This window comes from Pelophylax lessonae, assembly GCF_965119305.1.
Source record: "Pelophylax lessonae genome assembly, chromosome: 2".
Lineage (NCBI taxonomy): Eukaryota > Metazoa > Chordata > Amphibia > Anura > Ranidae > Pelophylax > Pelophylax lessonae.
The window spans coordinates 170,965,954-170,980,939 of NC_138769.1; the positions used below are offsets into that span (position 1 = coordinate 170,965,954).

The 14,986-nt window shown below is 41.8% G+C and overlaps 1 protein-coding gene across 5 annotated transcripts in view; it reads right to left on the reverse strand.

Moving 5' to 3' along the window:
* The window catches only part of CNKSR2 (connector enhancer of kinase suppressor of Ras 2), a 546,683-nt gene that overhangs the window by 394,113 nt on the left and 137,584 nt on the right, over positions 1-14,986 (reverse strand). For all 5 annotated transcript variants that reach the window (XM_082245580.1, XM_082245579.1, XM_082245578.1 and 2 more), the window contains exons 2-3: positions 11,215-11,378; positions 8,150-8,352 (exon numbers count right to left, since the gene is read on the reverse strand). In XM_082245580.1, the coding sequence (XP_082101706.1) occupies positions 8,150-8,352; positions 11,215-11,378 (367 nt within the window). The remainder of the gene's footprint in view (positions 1-8,149; positions 8,353-11,214; positions 11,379-14,986) is intronic.

Here is a 14,986-nt window from a genome sequence, read left to right on the forward strand (position 1 = left end):
TGTGAGAGAGATCCACCTTTCCAAGTTGTTGGGGTTCATCTCATACTTCTGAAGGTTTGAGGGTGCTGCCAGTTCCATACCCCCCCTACTCCTCATCTAGCCTTTTAGGGGTACAAACAATAGTAATTGGGGCCTAGTGTGGTTGTGTACGTGTGATATACATACACTTTTTTTGGATCATATTTTCTATTCCGCTATTTAATCAAAAACCTTTGGGGATCAGTTAAATTGGGGGATAGTCTGTGTCGGTACGTGTGAGAGAGATCCACCTTTCCAAGTTGTTGGGGTTCATCTCATACTTCTGAAGGTTTGAGGGTGCTGCCTGTTCCATACTCCCCCTACTCCTCATCTAGCCTTTTAGGGGTACAAACAATAGTAATTGGGGCCCAGTGTGGTTGTGTACGTGTGATATACATACACTTTTTTTGGATCATATTTTCTATTCCGCTATTTAATTTAACTGGGCCTCCATGCGAGACCTGTGTGCCTTGTTGCGCTGTTTTGAGTACTCCACCAACATGGCCAGTGGCAATGACGCCGTTCTCAGCTTAACTATCCCACTTCCATGCCTCCTTGAAAAAACAATTCGGGCGATGATGGAAGAGGATGTGGCACAGGATGAGGAGGAGGAGGAGGATGAAGAGGTAACATTTCCAAGGCTTTCAGGGCAGTCATTCGCAAGGGGCTCCGAGGGTGGGTTCCTGCACACGCAAACGCCAGGGACGCAATTGTCCAGCAGGGGCACAGTTCTGGAGGATGAGGAGGATGAGGAGGAGGAGGAGCTGGAGGAGGAGATGGAACCATGTTCACAGCAGGGTGGCACCCAGGCCAGCTCATGGCCATCACTGGTGCGTGGCTGGGGGGATACAGAGGACACGGACGATACACCTCCCACAGAGGACAGCCTTTCGTTGCCTCTGGGCAGCCTGGCACACATGAGCGATTACATGCTGCAGTGTCTCCACAACGACCGCCGAGTTGCCCACATTCTAACTTGTGCTGATTACTGGGTGGCCACGCTGCTGGATCCCCGTTACAAGGACAACGTACCGTCCTTAATTCACTCACTGGAGCGCGATCGCAAGATGCGCGAGTACAAGCGCACGCTGGTAGACGCCATGCTGCTGGCATTCCCATCTGACAGCGGGGCCACAGTGGAAGCACAAGGCAGAGGAGGAGGAGGAGGAGGTCGCCAACGCAACCAGGGCACCGCCAGCACCTCAGAAGGCAGGGTTAGCATGGCCGAAATGTGGAAAAGCTTTGTCAGCACGCCACAACAAACAGCAGCACCAGCAGCTCAGATGGAACGTCTTAGCAGGAGGCAGCATTTTACCAACATGGTGGAGCAGTATGTGTGCACACGCCTACATGTAGTGAATGACGGGTCTGCCCCCTTCAACTTCTGGGTCTCCAAATTGGGCACATGGCTTGAGCTTGCCCTTTACGCCTTGGAGGTGCTGGCGTGCCCTGCAGCCAGTGTATTATCTGAACGGGTATTTAGCACGGCTGGGGGCGTTATAACAGACAAGCGCAGCCGCCTGTCCAGAGACAATGTGGACAAGCTCACGTTCATTAAAATGAACCAGGCATGGATCCCACGGGACTTTTCCGTACCTTATGCAGAATAGCAATGGATACCGACCTTACCCACCCATTGTTCCATTTTTGCTCTTTCTCACTCTTTTGGGGTGTACCCTCATTTAAAATTTTTGAAAAGAAGCAGTGTTGGCTACCTCGTCCTCCTCCTCAGGGCCAGATTAATGTAGGGGCTATTGGAGCTGCAGCTCCAGGCCCCTACCTTTTATATAGGCCCCGGGTTGGCCATATTCACTGTTACCGCTCTTCTGTCACTTGTAAACACAGAAGTCTGGCTTCTATGCTCGCTTCCCCAGGCAGCACCCTCAGAACCTCCCCACACAGCGTGAAGGCCGGACAAGGAGGGACAGTTGGCGATGCATGGATGTGTTTATGGGCTTCAGAGACAGCATCCCATGTTGAATTAGGCATGCATGGCTGCACCCTTCCTCCTCTGGGTGCATGGCAAGGCACGGCCCTTAAGGCCCTTCAAAATCCTCAGCACCAAGCCCATGATGCTGTTAATCCGGCCCTGGTCCTCCTCCACCGCCGCTTCCACCTACACCGCCCATAGGTGTGCGCAGCCTATTGCATTAAGGTGTGCACCCCAAAGTTGAAATACACATGCATGTGTTTGCCAGCAGGGAGAGTAATGTATCGGGGCCATGTACCTGTAGGCAAGGAGAAATAGAGCAGAGCAGGTCCCAGGGAGATCTTTCCCATCTCCTCACTGGCAATGCTATGTGCCCTAGGTGATTAGGGTGTGCCCAGGCACACCCAGCACACCCTGTGCGCACGCCTATGTCACCGCTAGGCTTGTGACGGTATCAGATTTTCATGCTGCGATTAATTGATTAAGGTTTTGCCACGGTATACGGTATTATCACGGTATTCTATTATTAAATTTAAATTATTAAATTTCCACCTCACTTCAATTTCATTGCTGAATTTAGGGGCTTTGGTTCACTTATGCACATTATTATATAGTCAGTCAGTACAGACTCTGTGAACCAGGCCTAAAATAGGTCATCAAGCAGTGTCTGGCCTAACTGGTGATAACTGGTTCTGGCGCTCGGCTCCGATCCGATGGCCTGGTCATTAAGAGGGCAAATCCTTGTGGTCAAGAAGTGGTTAAACCTGAAGGAGGTGTTGTTTATAAATTACTTTACTATTGCTTTAGGCCTGGTTCACATGTATGCGGGTTGGTGGTTCACATTTGCACAGGCATAGCAGCCCATTGATTTGAATGGGCTGCTATGCCCTCATTTTCCGCAGAAAAAAGGTGCATGCAGCATTTTTTTAAAATTCAGTGGCCTTGAAATCCATCCTGCTTTTGCACCATGCGACTAACCTGCAGTTCCTGCTCTGGCAAGCTTTCTGCATTTTTTGTATACGTGGGCACGGCATTTAAAAATAAACAGTTTGCGTGTGCAGCAACGGCAGGTAAGTCGCATGGTGCAAAAGAAGGATGGATTTCATGGCCACTGCATTTTTTTAAATTCTGCATGCACCTTTTTTCAGCTGAAAACGCAGGCATAGCAGCTCAAGCCCATTCACATCAATGGGCTGCTATGCCTGTGCAAATGTGGGCCCCCAACCCGCATACATGTGAACCAGGCCTAAAGCAATAGTAAAGTCATTAATTGGTTAAACCTGCAGGAGGACCGGTGTTTTTATCTATTAATGACTTTACTATTGCTTTAGGCCTGGTTCACATGTATGCGGGTTGGGGGCCCACATTTGCACAGGCATAGCAGCCCATTGATGTGAATGGGCTTGAGCTGCTATGCCTGCGTTTTCAGCTGAAAAAAGGTGCATGCAGAATTTAAAAAAATGCAGTGGCCATGAAATCCATCCTTCTTTTGCACCATGCGACTTACCTGCCGTTGCTGCACACGCAAACTGTTTATTTTTAAATGCCGTGCCCACGTATACAAAAAATGCAGAAAGCTTGCCAGAGCAGGAACTGCAGGTTAGTCGCATGGTGCAAAAGCAGGATGGATTTCAAGGCCACTGAATTTAAAAAAAATGCTGCATGCACCTTTTTTCTGCGGAAAATGAGGGCATAGCAGCCCGTTCAAATCAATGGGCTGCTATGCCTGTGCAAATGTGGGCCGCCAACCCGCATACATGTGAACCGCCAACCCGCATACATGTGAACCACCAACCCGCATACATGTGAACCAGGCCTAAAGCAATAGTAAAGTCATTAATAGATAAAAACACCGGTCCTCCTGCAGGTTTAACCACTTCTGGATCGCAAGGATTTGCCCCTTTAAAGACCAGGCCATCGGATCAGAGCGCCAGGACCAGTCATCACCAGGTAGGCCAGACACTGCTTGATGGCTATATAATAATGTAATGTGGGCTGCTAGGCGTGTGTGTGTGTATATATATATTTATTAGAGCTGCACGATTCTGGCCAAAATGAGAATCACGATTTTTTAGCTTGGAATAAAGATCACGATTCTCTCACGATTCTCTGTGTAACAAAAAAAAAAAAAATTGGGATAACTTTACTGTTACGTTTTTTTTTTTTTTTTTATTCATTAAAGTCTAATCATTGCGTTTGAAAGACTGCTGCGCAAATACAGTGTGACATAAAATATTACAACAATCGCCATTTTATTCTGTAGGGTCTCTGCTAAAAAAATATATAAAATGTTTGGGGGTTCTAAGTACTTTTCTAGCAAAAAAAAAACTGATTTTAACTTGCAAGCAGCAAGTGTCAGAAAAAGATCCAGTCTTTAAGAGGTTAAACTTCCTTTCTCCCTGGCAGAGGGAAGGAAAAGATACAAATGTAATCATTTTTGTTTATAGTTAGGAGACTTAATGCTGAAAGGTGTTAGCTGAGTGAGTGAATGAGTCATCCAGCTCACTGAAATGTATCAATTCACAAGTCAGGCAGACTTGACAGAGAAACTCGGTATTTTAAAAATGCCACAATAACAATACCGTGGCTATGCAATACCGCGATATATCGAATTACCGAAAACCGGCATATGTCTAGTCACCGCCACATCCACCACCACCTCAACCTCCCTCCTACTCCATATGGGCCTCGTCCTTCAGAGATGAAGAAGAACATTGTTTTATTTTTCTGTTTTTTTTTGTTGTTTTAAGTTATTTCCCTATCCACATTTGTTTGCAGAGCACTTGCCATGCTCTTAATTACGTTTTGCTGCCATTTGCAGCACTCTAGCCCTTTCCTTTGGTGTTTTAGAGCCATTTTAGTGCCTTAAAGTTCGGGTCCCCATTGACTTCAATGGGGTTCGGTGTCCGGGAAAAGTTCGGTAAAAGTCCGGGACACGGACCCGGACTTTTTTTTAAAGTTCGGCCGAACCCGTCGAACACGGACATCTAGGTGTTCGCTCAACCCTACTGCTGGTATTTGCATCTATATGAGGAGCGTTGATCTTGGAGTGATTACCCTGAGCCTATTTTGCCAATCAGTAAAATGAGAGGCAAATGAAGCAGGTGGGTGCTGAGCCATAAAGGGAGTGGATGTCAGTGTGCACGATGTGGTGAAACAGCTTTGGAGATTAAGAAGCACTGGGTGAGTGGAATTTATTAACAAAGTCATGTTGCTTAAAAGAGACATTTTGTTTGGACTTCTTTGAACTTTGAGTATTCACAGTAAGGGTGGATTGTTAATGTCACTTTTTGACTGGTTGTTTTATAATATTGAATATTGTATGTTAAAAACAGCCTGGAGAAAATTTCATATTTTCTCAAAATTGATTTTTTATGCTTAAAATAGGTTTATCCTTTAAAATTATTTTGTCATTAAAAAAAAAAAAAAAAAATAGTTGAATCTTTGGCATATACTGGTGTACTTTGTTATAATTTTTCATTTTGTCTTCCTATATTACAGTAACAATGCTTTCTAACATCAAGCTTTAAACATTTTTATCATTTATGTCCTTTAGTGGCATGCATTGCTTTGTGTACAGCTAACCGCAGACTAGTCTAGTAGAACCAGGTTAAATCCCAAGATGGCATGCTTGTACAGTTCATATCATTAATGCTTTACAGAACTTGTTCCTTAAGTTTTGTTCTGTAGGATTGTCCAGGATTCATGCAAAAGCATACACCATTTAAAACTTCAACCCCGAATTGCATTGACATGAATTTACTCTGAATTGGAGAACATGTTTTAGGCCTCTTGCACACGATACTCCTGTTTGAGCATCTCGCAGCTTGAAAAAGCTCAGTACAGCTTTTTTTTTTTTTTCTGAGCTAAAATACAGCCCATTAATTGTAATGTGCCTGTGCACACAGGCGCGTAAACAAGCTCTGTGCATTCTTCAGTAAGAACAAAATAGAAAAATCTGCATTTTTGGTCAGTAATTTAAGCCTCAATGCATGCAAATACGCACGAATATGCGCAAATACTCGCAAATACATAAAAAAAAAAACATCTGGAAAAAGGAGATGCTCAAACAGGAGTATTGTGTGCAAGAGGCCTTAATATTTTGAGGTTGGGAAAAAAAAAAAGTATTGCCATTATACCTGTGCATTGTTCAGTGTACCAAAACACCCACTGAAGTATTTATGTGCATGCGGGATGCTAGGACATGTTTTTGTTGTTATTTTAATATTTGTATTTTTGGTTTTAAAGTTAGGCCCTTTCATATGGGCTGTGTCCGTTCCACTCACCAGGGATCCATGAACAGATCCCCTACTGAATCAGAGTGGAACGGTATAAATATCACTTTTGTGACATCCTTGCCTTTTCAGTTTTTCCACCCAGACATGTTGGGCAGTCAAATAAAAAGGGACATACATCCATTTACGCCTGGTCCATTATGTTTAGGTCTAAAAAATAGAAAAAAAGATTCAGAATTTTTTTTTTTTTTTTTTTACAAACCTGGACAGACTGGTGTTAATCATCTGTTTACATCCACTGACCTTTAGAAGTACATAGATCCACCTGGAAAATTGACAGGTGATCTGAACTGAACAGTCATGTGAAAAGGACCTTATAGCTGGGTACACATGGCCCAAAAGTTGCCCAGTTCAGCAGGTATTGGCCGACATTCAGTGTGTACAGCAGTCTGTCTGACAGAAGTTGGTCTAACAACTGGCATCTGTCAAAGAGACATGCTGGAAAACCAGCATCTGATCAGCACTTACAGGCATTAGCTATAAGGCTCCATGTACACGGGTTGCTGGAAATGGCCGTTTAGGAGCAGTTGGGTGTTTTTTTCAGAAGCCCCTGAACCCACCTACATTTTATCTTATCTGTCCATGTACACCAGGTCGTTTACAGTCATTTGCAGGCAGTTGCGTTCAGGGACTGTTTTTAGAACGCAATTATTTGCGTTTGAACGTGTGTTTCCCGGCGTTTCAATCGCACAAACGCGTCCGAACGCGTCTGAACGCGCCTGAACGTGATGACCCGCGTTTAGCGTTCGCGTTTTTCCATTTTAAAGGGGAATAATTTTTTTGACCTCTAGGAACGCTTCTAAACGCAAACGCTGCTAAACGCCCGCTAAACGCGGGTACAAACGCGACCGAACGGACGTTTCAAACGTCCTAAAAATTCCAGCATTCAAAGGGACTTTTAACAACGTCCCGTGTACATGGAGCCTAAGACTGAAAAAGGGTATTCTGTTGTGGAAGGGGGTGGGGGCGGGCCTTTACACCTACATTGCTAGTGTTGGAACAGCAATCCGGTGGGGGGGGTTGTTTAAAAACAAGAAAAAAAAAAAAACTAGCAGTGTATATCGGGCTTTAGGCAGTTCAGAGGACAATGAGAAGTAGTAATGTATAGAAATATACAGCAACCAGATTTCAATCTACTATAGTCAGACCTGTAAAAAAGAAAATTTCTGGTTCGTTGCTCTTTGCTTTATTAAATACGTTTGTTGTAAAAAAAATCCTCATACCACATCTGTTTCCATACATTTGTAGAGCTAGTCTACCTGTGTTCAGTGACATTCTTTCTCAGTAATCATTCCTGAATGCGTACTTAAGGTAACGCTTGAGAAACAAAATATAGGCATATTAAGGAAGGCAAAGAACAACAATCAAGCAACCTTGAAATTACTTTGCCCATCATGGTTCTTTGCACTGCCATAATAAATAAGCCCAAATTTATTTACAATGAATTAGCTAAGAAAATTGTTCATTATAAAATAAATGCACTTTAACACCTTTGCTCCTTTAAAACATGCCAAATCCAGTACAATCGAAAATCTGCAAAAATTTTACTTTTGATGTCCTTTAATACCTGTACCAATATCATCAAAGGTACTATCAGCACAAGGTAACGTTTACTGTATATAGGCATGCCTTGCCTTTAATAACAAAAAAAAGCATTTTGGCTCTTTTTTCAGTAATTTGAGCACATGACTTGCGTACATGCCATCAGAGTCTTTTTAAAGATGTTCTTTATAGAAAAAAAACTTGTTGGCACTGAATTAACCATATACTGTAGAAGGGGCAATACATTATTTTCTATTTTTATCAAAAAAGGTGCACTTACTTTACAGTTTATCTAAAAAATGTGTGAAAAGTACTTATTTCAAAAAGACATGCCTATAAAAACTTTAGCTGAAATAAATCTTACCTATCTAACCAGGCAAGTAGACTCTTTGCTGATCCAATTAAATCTACCACAGACGTTAAGAAATCATTTGGCAATTTTCTGCTGCTCTTTCCATCATAATGCCCACTTCTTCTCCTTCCAGTGATAAAATTTTGCAGATTTTTGGCAGAGGCATTTAATTTGTGGGAGAGAGTTTTTAGATTTTCGGTTTCTAAACCATAATTCTGTTGGGGATGCAAAAAACAGATTAAAACCAGAGAATCATTAAAGAAAGGCATGTAAAATGAAAATTAACTAATTACTGTGAATCCCACTAGAGGACAGTTCCTGGTTAAAATAACCTTTTTATTTTATTAACAGTTAGGAATATAAAATTACTGAAAATAGTATTCCGATAAAAATTATTTTGCTATAAATACAAAACTATGGTATTAAGCACAAAACTGCTGTACATTTAATGAAGCAGTATCATCCATGTTTACTTTTGTGTTATAATGATAAACCATGGCAAATTATAGGGATATATGGACTGCTATTCTATGCTGGCATCAACCACAAGTGGTGCTAATGTATAAATTTGTATTGTACAAAAGCATCATGGAACTTGCAAAATTATAATGTTCCCAGATCCACCATAAAATCAATTAAAATATTGTAAAAACACATCCGTGTCTGCTAAGGCTGACCAACATAAACCCTCCTAAATTATTATAAATTCAAGATGAACATACAGTATCTCACAAAAGTAAGTACACCCCTCACCTTTTTGTAAATATTTTATTATATCTTTTCATGTGACAACATTGAAGAAATTACACTTTGCTACAATGTAAAGTAGTTAATGTACAGCTTGTATAACAGTGTAAATTTGCTGTCACCTAAAAATAACTCAACACACAGCTATTATTGTATAAAATCCGCTGGCAACAAAAGTAAGTACACCCCCTAAGTGGTAATGTCCAAATTGGGCCCAAAGTGTCAATATTTTGTGTGGCCACCATTATTTTCAAGCACTGCCTTAACCCTCTTGGGCATGAAGTTCACCAGAGCTTCACAGGTTGCCACTGGAGTCCTCTTCCACTCCTCCATGACGACATCATGGAGCTGATGGATGTTCGAGACCTTGCGCTCCTCCACCTTCCGTTTGAAGATGCCCCACAGATGCTCAATAGGGTTTAGGTATGGAGACATGCTTGGACAGTCCATCACCTGTACCCTCAGCTTCTTTAGCAAGGCAGTGGCCATCTTGGAGGTGTGTTTGGGGTCATTATCATGTTGGAATACTGCCATGTGGCCCAGTCTCCGAAGGAAGGGGATCAGACTCTGCTTCAGTATGTCACAGTACATGTTGGCATTCATGGTTCCCTCAATGAACTGTAGCTCTGTTGAGAGGGACTCACTTTTGTGAGATACTGTATTTGACTCTTATGTTTATCATAACATACCACCATAACTAAATCTGAAAAAAAAAACATTCCATTCTATATATTGTTCATAAAAATGCCTATATGAGGCACCTTGTCTAAGAGCAAAAATAAACAGATGGTATTGAGAACAAAGTCACAAATGACCATTGTTCGGAGCTTTCTCCTAATATGCAGATATTAGAACTCCATAACACTTCAAAATTAAAGAATTAGAACTTTTCTTGCATCAGTGATGACCATCATAATAATAGGGAACACATGGACACCATTCAAATTGGCTTACAGTGCAGTATCAGAACTAAAGGCAATTCAAAAACAGATAGATGCCAGGGGGTGTGTAAATAAGGTAGCTAGACTTATTTTACGGTCCTCTTCCTGACCTCCAGGTCCCAAGTTAACATGGACAACATGAGCGGCATAGCAAAATGTATGTGACAAGGCACATTTGGCAGGCAGTACAATCACCAAGCGCAACCCATTCAAGTATATTGAGTTGTGCTGGCTGCAACCCAAGTGCTTCGCTCACAGTTTGGGCTGTCCATTCAACACATCCTATGTTTTTGTTTTTTCTTTTATCTAAAGTGATTGTAAAGTCTTGTGGGTTTTAAAAAACATAAAAAATAAACATATTATACTTATCTCCTTTGTGCAGTTGGTTTTGCACAGGGCAGCCTGGATCCTCCTCTTCTTGGGTCCCTCTTCGGCTCTCCTGACCCCTCCCACCTGTCAAGTGCCCCCACAGCAAGCAGCTTGCTATGGGGGCACCCGAGACAAGCTGCAGCTCTGTGTGTCCATTCAAATACAAACCTGCTGTTCGACCCCACCCTTTCTCTTTGTATTGGCTAACTGACTTTGACAGCAGCAGGAGCCACAGTGTGTTGTGCACACTTGCTATATTTTTACACAGCACAAACCTCCACACATGTGCTGTGTGAACAGAGTACATAGAAAACAATTCTTTTTTACATTCTGTGAACAAGCCCTAAGGCATACAATAAGTCAGTTGTACACACAAGAAATAAACACTGCATTCACACAAACAGAGCAAAACCGTATGCTATCAGATGCAGAGGGGTTTCCAGATCCCAGAATACATTGAAGACCCCAATGAGGGAGGCTGCATCCAGAAAACCCTTTCATTCAGAAGAAACAACATGCTGTTACATGTGTTTGCATTCTGGATCATGCTGCACAGACACAACCCCGAGCAACTTACCCATTACCATCCCAGGATTGAGCAGGCAGGGGCTGGGCTCTGCAGTTTTCTTTTTCCAGTTCAGATGAAATTGGCTGTGTGGAAGTTATGTGTACCACAGAGGACTTTATAGCACAACTATCACCCACTGTAGCCAATGGAGCATGTAAAAAAAAGTGGGTATTGAGAGAGGCTGGGTGTCTACAGACTGGAAGTGTGCATGCTGCAACGCCCTTCAAAAAAATTCAGAGGCACATAGTGGGGAGGAGAAGGGAGGGAAATAAAAGAGCAGCAGTTGTTCACCTGAGGCAAAAGTTGATGGGACAGTAAACGTGTGGGTGGAGTACTGCTGTAAGACTAAACATAATTTACTAACCACATCCCACAGTGCAAAAGTTAAAATTCTACCAGAATCAATGATGTGAAAGGTTTAAAAAAAAAAAAAAAAAAAAACTAAAGCTTACCAGTGCACATAGTAAGTCTACAGCTTCAAGAATGAGCTCCTGGTGTCCAATGCGTGTGACTCCCAGTTCCTCCAGTTCCTGGTGAGTAATGCGTAATAGCTGATCCCCTGCAATCTTTTCCCTCTCAAAATTTTTGATATACTGCTGCAGGCAATCATCCAGACCTAATGGAGAAAAAAAAAAATTAAAAATGTAAATCTGTACATTTATTTCTAATTTAATACAATGCTGCTTTTAGATACGCTAATATCACATTCTATACAAACTCTTGAAGTGTATTTTGGTAAAATATTGCTTAAACAGATTACTATTAAAGTGTGTGGAAACTGAAGCAATTTTCAAATGTGTTATGTTCCCCTGGTTTTGAATCACATTCATGCTGCATGACCTAATATCTTTTGTTTAAGACCCGGTTCACACTCATGCGAGTGCCGGGTTCGCATGTAATGTCGGAGCGCACTGCTCCGACATTACATGCGATCAGCTGTGCGGTGCGAGTTTAGCCATACAGTTTGTATGGCTAAATTCGCATCGCACCCGGTGCAAACACGCACAGGAGGCATTTTTGCAGCCGCATCAGGATCGGATCGCACAGCGGTTCACACTTGTGCGATCCCATCCTGTGCGAACTGCACGATCGCACTGCGATATGCGATCAAACTGGGGGTGTCGTTAAGATTACATTGACACCCCCAGCGTATCGCATATGGCAGTGTGAACTGCCGGGGGTGCGTGTGCGATGCGGGAAAAGGCTGCGAATTCGCAGCCTTCCCGCATCGCAATAGTGTGACCCGAGCCTTAGATTGAAGACAAATGCCCTGACACACGCCTGCATATTTTCTACACATTAAATACCTCAACTTATAATCATTGATCTCTCAGTGATTTCATTCTAAACAAGCCAAGATGCAGCAAATCAGAACAATGCCATACTTCAGTCCTGAAGATTTGGTGTTGGCACGCAGACTTTGTTTTCTTCAGACATATAATGCATATATTTTAAAAAGTTCCACTTCAGACCCATCAGCCTTGTTACAGTAGGACTGACGTGTGCTCTGGTGGGGTTTCATATACTTGAGACAAGCAACACATTTGGAGATCAGTTATTTCCTTCCATTTCTGTAAGATCTCACCATTCTAGTCATTGTTTTGCATGTCCTTATCCATCAGTATAGAATTTTTTTTTTATGCCCCCATTAGAAGGTAGGCAATTCTGCATGTACAAACTACCTGCCTGACCGAAATAGACCAAAGTCCCTAGGTATGGTTTGTTAACCTTTTTCTGTCTTAAGAGTTTTAGGCTATATTCAAATGGCCATAAAAAAAACTTTACTGATACAAAATGTCCTGCTCTAAATTATGGTGGTTTTAGATCCATTTTTGATACATGGAAAAATGCCCGTTTTTTTTTTATACCAGAATACATCTGCATGTCCTAAAACGGATTTTTGGATTCTGCGTTACTGATCTCAACAAAGACTAGATTTCCACACCTGTGTGAATGTCTCCATTAAAAACAATGCAGCTGCGTTCAGATCCATAAATTAAAAAATGCTTGCAAACGCATTTTTTTTTTTTTTTGGTTACAGCCGTGTGAATGTATGACTATTTTGACTAGATCACTTCATCAGTTTACAGTATGTGCACCTTTTCTTTTGCTAAATTAATAAGAGCAGCTACCATATTTGATTTGTTGCAGACATACACTTGGGCCCAGTTCACACTTCTGTGGCTTTGTGAATGGGCTTTCGTGCCTCCTAAAAATGCAGGGAATAGGTCCCTGCTCCATTTTTGAAATTGCAGCCCACACAGAAACCTCAAGTGCAGTGCGGTTCCCAGTCCAGGAAGTAGCTGCTGCGATTTACAGTGCATGCAGGTGCCATTAGGAATAATGGCACCCACACGCATTTTTTGGGTTTTCTATGCAGGTAATTGCGGCTGCTGGAACAGGTGTGGACCCGAAGCAGGAAACACCTGCGCAAGGGTGAACCAGGCCTGAAGGTCTTCAGCTGCCTTGAGTGATGTTGGGCTTCTGTTATGTTGTAACTTTATGGAGGATGGGAATACCACAGAGGAATATGTATATATCACAGGCTGAACGCTTTAATAATTTAGAGTTCAATTCCAGTTTGCAAAGGTGATGCAGCAGTGTGGTTCTACAGTTTAAAATAGGTTTTTGTGTTAACTAGAGTGTTCTAGGGATTCTTTGTATTATCTTCCAACATCCTAGTGATTGAAAAAAGACAGTTATAGGAACTTCAAATACAAAAGAGGAGATATGGATATCAAGTATAATCTGAACCTTAGAAAAGAACTTATGCAAAACAATCTTTTCTATTATATAGGGGAATCAGATCCACATATTGTTTGTCGGACCATGATAATGTCAGATTGCCTAGAAAGGCATTACTGCAATTTAGAAAAACATACTCCAGTAGGATGCAATCACTATTACAATATTCCATCACCAGTTTTAAAATGTTGAAATACTTTTATCCGTTTTTGGTTGTTCAGAAGGATAAAACAATTACAGTGTTCTACTTTTGCTTGCACACATCCAATAACAAAATCAGAATCATTTTACTTCTACATGTTAACTGGATGAACAGTAGCTATAAAAGAAAAAAAAAAAAAAAACGAAGACCACGGTTTATTTAAGCTAGCAGTCTTTTTGGTTAAATGCCTGTGATAAGCAATATTCATGGTACACCTGCCAAAAAATGTCAACTATAGAACTGATGTGCAAAAGAAACACTTTTCTGGACAGACGTTATTAGAAAAATGACACAAATTATAGGTTGTTGAGTGAAAATCTGTTGATATATTTCAAAGGTTTTGATTTAACGAATCTGAAAAAAAGTAATGTAGTCTATAAAAAGTGCCTCTGCCTCTAAAGGATAAACCAAAGACAAGTATGGATTGACAGATATAACCATGTGTAATCTTTTTCTGTGAATTAATAAACCTACTGTACCTATTTACATCCATTTCATTCCAAAGTAACATAACACCCTTACTTGACAGAGAAGAAGGCGGCAACAGTGTTTAAAGCTGTGACCCCATGGGGCTGCCAGACCTCCCTCCTCTTCCTTTATATTAGCTTTCAAAACCAACTCCAGGAAACCTACAAGTTTTCCTTTGTAGTAGAGCTGTACCTGTACTGCAAGGGTAAACTGTACATTTAGGTCTAGGGGACGTTGAAGAGATTACTTACCTGACCCCTCTGCTAGACTGGTCCCTGCAGTGTTTTTTGCTACATGCTCCAGCAGTAGAAGGTCTTGATGTCATCAAGACTGAGTGGATATAGGCCCTGCACATTGGATGTGATGGTGCCATGGGACAGTCCACGACTGGAGTATAGGGGAGTGCCGTCTTCCAGGGGAGCAGAGCACTGGGTTAGTAAAAATTATTTTACCCTCCCCAGAAAAAATTAACAGTTAATCCTTGCAATGCAGACACTGCCCCATTTGTAAGGGAGAGTTTTCATATTTCTTGAAGTTGAGCTTTAACGTTTGTTCCCATTTTTGGATTTTTAAGGTACTTGGCTGTGTATGGGTTCTGATGTCCTTTTTTTAGATTTGCATTTGCAGCACTTGTTGCTGAGAAGAATCTACAAACGAATAAGCTTTTTGTAAGGAAAGTCCTCCATACTCTTCCGACCTGTCATTCACTCCAGCATTTTACTTGGGAAACTACTTAAATGAATAAACTTTTAAAAGCATTTATTTTTTCCTGCCACCAGTATGCTATGATCAGGATTGGTGAACAAGCA